The sequence below is a fragment of the Hippopotamus amphibius genome, chromosome 2 (genome assembly GCF_030028045.1).
Source record: "Hippopotamus amphibius kiboko isolate mHipAmp2 chromosome 2, mHipAmp2.hap2, whole genome shotgun sequence".
Classification (NCBI taxonomy): domain Eukaryota; kingdom Metazoa; phylum Chordata; class Mammalia; order Artiodactyla; family Hippopotamidae; genus Hippopotamus; species Hippopotamus amphibius.
Genome location: NC_080187.1, coordinates 175034285 through 175039282, shown reverse-complemented (window position 1 = coordinate 175039282; position 4998 = coordinate 175034285). Strand labels below are relative to the sequence as shown.

General features: G+C 45.9%; 1 protein-coding gene across 1 annotated transcript; it reads right to left on the bottom strand.

Annotated features, from left to right (window-relative positions):
* RNASE1 (ribonuclease A family member 1, pancreatic) lies at positions 1-1530 on the bottom strand. The gene is made up of 2 exons (XM_057724679.1): positions 1484-1530; positions 1-753 (listed from the first exon to the last, which is right to left on the bottom strand). The coding sequence occupies exon 2, from the start codon at positions 726-728 to the stop codon at positions 291-293; it is 438 nt and encodes a 145-aa protein (XP_057580662.1). The 5' UTR covers positions 729-753; positions 1484-1530; the 3' UTR covers positions 1-290.
* Positions 1531-4998: the final 3468 nt, after the last annotated feature.

Sequence of the window (4998 nt, the reverse complement as noted above, 5' to 3'; positions counted from 1 at the left end):
TGCAACTGTATTTTATTGAAAGACTCAGTGAAGTGGTTAACATGGGCCGCATCTCACAACCCACTCCTCACCCCCCAAACCACACAGGGATAAGCCTCAGGCCAGGGGAGCAGGTGTGTGTTGGATAAGAGCCCTAATTAACTCTCAGGCCAGGGAAGCATGTGTTTGTGTGTGTGCATAGGGGAGGGGAGTACATAAGAGGCCTAACTAACTTGAGTTATTGCCCGCAGGGCAAGGAAGCAAGAGGAGAGAGGGGATGAGGTGGGGCATCTCTGGCCTCAGGTAGAGACCTACACAGAAGCGTCATAGTGGACTGGCACGTATGGGTCTCCCTCACAGGCCACGATGATGTGTTTCTGCAACTGGCTGGTCTTGTAGGCACAGTTGGGGTACTTGGAGCTGCCCGTCTCGCGGCAGTCTGTGATGTGCATGGTGGAGTTGCTCTCATAGCAGTTGGTCTGCCCATTCTTGCAGGTGACGTTTTTCTGGGAGCAAACAGCCTTGACATCTGCCTCGGACTCGTGCACAAAGGTGTTCACTGGCTTGCACCGATCCTTGGTCATGTTCCGGCGCACCATCATTTGGTTGCAGTAGTTGGAGTCATTGCTGAGGGAGCTGCTGGTATCCATGTGCTGCCGTTGGAACTTCTCAGCCGCCGTTTCCTTGCCCAGGGAAGGCTGGACACACCCTAGCACCAGCAGAACCAGGACCAGCAACTTCAGAGCCATGGTGTCCTCACTCTCCTGGAGAAGCCTGCCCAGGGGGAGGAGGAATAACTTTGCCTTAGAAAGAGAACCCCAGCTCCCACATGTAGCCTCCCTGGCTTACAGTCTCCCTTCGGGTCAACCAGAAAGATGTCCCTCTTCCTGCGAGCTTTTCCAAGTAACAAGACATTCACATGTACTCTTCTCCACAAACATTTGACTCCCACTCCCTATTGAGAGGCTGTCCTCCCCTCTGGGTGGTGACCCTAGAAATGACCTAAAATCCTAGCAGTCCTGTCTTTGAATACAGAAAGATTTTTGATATGAAATACATTTGAAAAACAAAACACCTTTGTATCCAGCACTCACGAGGCTCATTAGAAGATGCTTTTGAATAAACTATTACATAAATAAGCCAAATTTTCAATAAGCCAAATTGTATCTCTGAGATACCACCGAATATTCATCCAGTATCCTAGTTGATAGAGCCCTATTGTCCTACAACACAAGGAAAACTCAGCCCTAGTGTCTGACACTGGCACCATAAAGGGATGCCACCGTATTCCAAAGAGAGATGCTCTCCTCCCCCAACCTAGCTACGGCTCCTTTTCAAGCCCCATGGGCTCTCTGCAGCTTGCTTGCTCCATTCCTGACCCCAGCTCTGCCCCCTGCCAATGTTTGCCTGGCCTGATTCTCAGGCTGGCGTCACCCACCCTGGCTCCCCGGTCTCCAACCCTTAAGCAGAAGCAGCTTCTGAGGCCACCTCTTGGGCTGCTTACCTGGGTCTCGAGCTAGGTCTCTGAGAGAGAGAAGGCAGTTTCTGCAATCACTCTATCCCAGGAGTGTGAACTTTATACAGATTAAAAGGGGGCTTGGCTTCCAAGATGAGACAGGTGGGAGGAGCATCTTGGTGTGGCCCACAGGAAAATAAGAACGTTGTGAGGAAAGGGTGGGGAATTGCCCAGGCCACTCTCCTTTCAGGGCTGCTGGGAAGAGTGAGCCTTTGCCTATAAGAACCTTTCTTCCATAAGCAGCAAGAAAGCCGCTATAGCACTGATGCTCGCATCTCAACCAAGTCCTTGTTATGTCTTTAAGAGACATGTTCACCACATAGCACCTGGAGGCTAGCAAAAGGCACATAACACATGATCACGGGATGGGGAGGGAAAGGGAAGTCCGATCCTCTCTCTCCCAGGGAGTCCTGGAGCTGCTTTGGCCAGAATTCCACGTCTCCCACCAGCACCTCTGCTGGGGAAGTGGGGAGAGGTGTCCAGCTGCCCCAAGCTGGAAGGCTTCCCAGAACCGGAGAAGAAGGGAGAGAGTACCTGAATACAGAGGAGAAGAAGGAAGCCTCTGCGTGACCTCACCCAGTTCTGGCCACTTGAGCACTTCTGGGCTATTGAAGGAGGGTGTGTGGCCATTCTTACGTACAGTGACCTCTCATCCCGTAGGCCAGAGTGGAGGAGAGGAACTAGAGAAGCCAAAACTAGAGAAGAAATAGAGAACATCATATTTCTTAGCAGTAGAATTTCCTCCTGGAAAGAGACCTGTATTTGCTGGAAGACACTTTTATTTTTATTTATTTTTAAAGCATACAGTATTGTGTTAGTTTTAGGTGTACAGCAAAGTGATCCAGTCATATGTGTATATATGTATTTATATATAAAAATATACATATTATTTATATATAATATGGAGGACAATTTTAATCCCTCTGGAGTGAGAATTATCAAAATATCTCTCCATGCTCTAGGTTTACACTGCCTCAGTCCAAATTCTGGTTTAGCACCTTAAAATGGGGATGATAATAACATGTTCCTCTTGGAATTGTTATTAAAACAAAATAAGATCAGATGCAGAGGGCTTAGAGCAGTGCTTAGAAAGCCAGTGATTGTTCCCTGTGGGGTGGGGTTAAAACCCTCCTCAAGGAGTCCTTCAAATAATACTGGGTAATCTCAGAATTGCTTTCTACAGCGGGTGGAGTCAAGTAACTGCCTGGCTTTTGTTTTGCTAAAATTCAGAGAGGAAAATAGCAGGCAGTTTCAAAGCCCTGGGGAGGGAAAGGGAGGGGGAAGAGAGAGGAGAGGAAACTTGATGGGGAGAACAGAGTTCTTCAAGGGGAAATTTTTAAATTGTTTTGCCACATGAAATCCAAGAAAGTTTTGGTAAAGTCAGCATTATTTTCTAATGTATGTAAATTTGGAAGAGGAAGTGGGGCCAAGGAAGATGTGGTGAGGCATGAGCTTTTAGTTTCATGTTTTTGTAGTTCACCCACCACCCCGATTTTGTCTCTTTAGTCTTTAGATCGTACTCATACTATCTTGAGTGGTGTTGGAAGGAAAACTTTTCCTCTATCCATTTATGTTCAGGTCAGGAGGCCTGCAAATTAACTGACAAAAGACAGATTAACGGAAGAACTGACAAAGTTTATTCAATGCATATGGAGGAGCACAAATGTAGTGGTTCCCTGAACATCTGGGGTAAAGGTTTATACATCAACTTAATGGGGCGGGGGGAGGGGAGCAAATAGGGACTCTACAGGAAATAAATGGGTTTTTTTAAGGAAAGATTAATGAGCTGAATAAATGGGACATAAAATAATTTGTGATAATGTTTGTCTATGCAAGTGTGAGTAGTGTGTCTTCTTCCTGGCTGTAAAACTCCCCTAAGGAGATTTAGAGCAGCTTAACTCTCAGGAGACGCTGCCTTTATTCAGATAAGGGAAGCTCTGAAAAAGCTTCTTTCTGCATCTGCTGGGTTTCAAATATCTTCAGTTTAAAACAACCTTTACATTAACTCCACAGATCTGAGTGGGTATCCACAGTAACCAATTTAGAATTTGTTCATTTATTCATTCAACGGTGGGAATACAGAAATAAGTTACAAGGGCTGCCTTAAAGGTACCTTATAGGATGGTTTGTATTCATCAGGTGAGTCCCACCAAGGTGCTGGGCATAGCTGCACGAAAACAGTCATTCTTTTGGCACCTTTCCAGTACCAGAAGAATTTCAGGGAGTGGGTCCAATAAGATTTCAGAATCACAGTTCCAATATGCACAAGCTTTCTATAACCCAAATAAGATTCTTCAATAGCCTACCCCCAGAAATCCCAAACTGTAAGAAGTCATTTTGCCAGTTTGTGAATGGCAATCTGGACAAACCCTCGGGGTTGGTTTTTTTGTTTTGTTTTTTAGGGGGCGGTGCCATGCAGCTTGCGGGATCCCAGTTCCATGAACTCAAACCTGATCCCCTGCAGTGAAAGTACAAATCCTAAACATGGACTGCCAGGGAATTCCCACCCTTGGAGTTTTAATTCAACTTCATGGAAACCATCAAAAACCCATCCTTGTTGGGCTTTTCCCTAGTGGTGCAGTTGTTAAGAATCTGTCTGCCAGTGCAGGAGACATGGGTTTGAGCCCTGGTCCATGAAGATTCCCACATGCCTCGGAGCAACTAAGTCCATGCGCCACAGCTACTGAGTCTGCACTCTAGAGCTTGCAAGTCACTACTACTGAGCCCACATGCTGCAACTACTGAAGCCCGTGAGCCTAGAGCCCATGCTCCGCAACAAAAGAAGCCATCACAATAAGAAGTCCGCGCACTGCAATGAAGAATAGCCCCCGCTCTCCACAACTATAGAAAGCCTCGCGCAGCAACGAAGACCCAATGCAGCCAATAAAAAGTAAAATAAATAAATAAATTTTAAAAAACAAAAACCAAGAACCATCCTTGTTATAGCCTTACCCTTGGCCTTCTTGCCTTAGGGCAAGAGCTACAGCTGCAAAACTTGATGTTTCTGCTAAACCAGCTCTAGTCTCCCTGCTTCATTCATGGTTCCTCAGGCAGTAAGACATTACTACTGACTGAGAACACACAACGCTTTCCAGCCGGCCCACTAACTCCTTATAAGATTCTATTACTCTCCCCACCTCAAGTACTTCTCACCACTGAAACACCCTGAATCCTGCCACTCTCCTGCTCCTATCAGAAGAAGGGGAGCCTGATGGTCATCTTATGTTGGGTAGGGAACTTTCTGTATCTCACTCAGGTTTACTAAGGACTCCTATTGAGAACCCTGCCCTAATTTTATTTGTTGATAAATTATACCTCAAAACTGAAACTGGAGGTTAGAAGCAGGATATGCTATCACTAATCTAAACTCTTCAGAATAGAGCTTGTCAAGTAGCCAAAGACCAGAGAGTAAACACACATACAGACAGCTTTTGGAGTAGTATACGATTTGGGAATGCTTTAGAAACAAGCGTCAAAATGGACAGCAAGTTAAGGAAATTTTA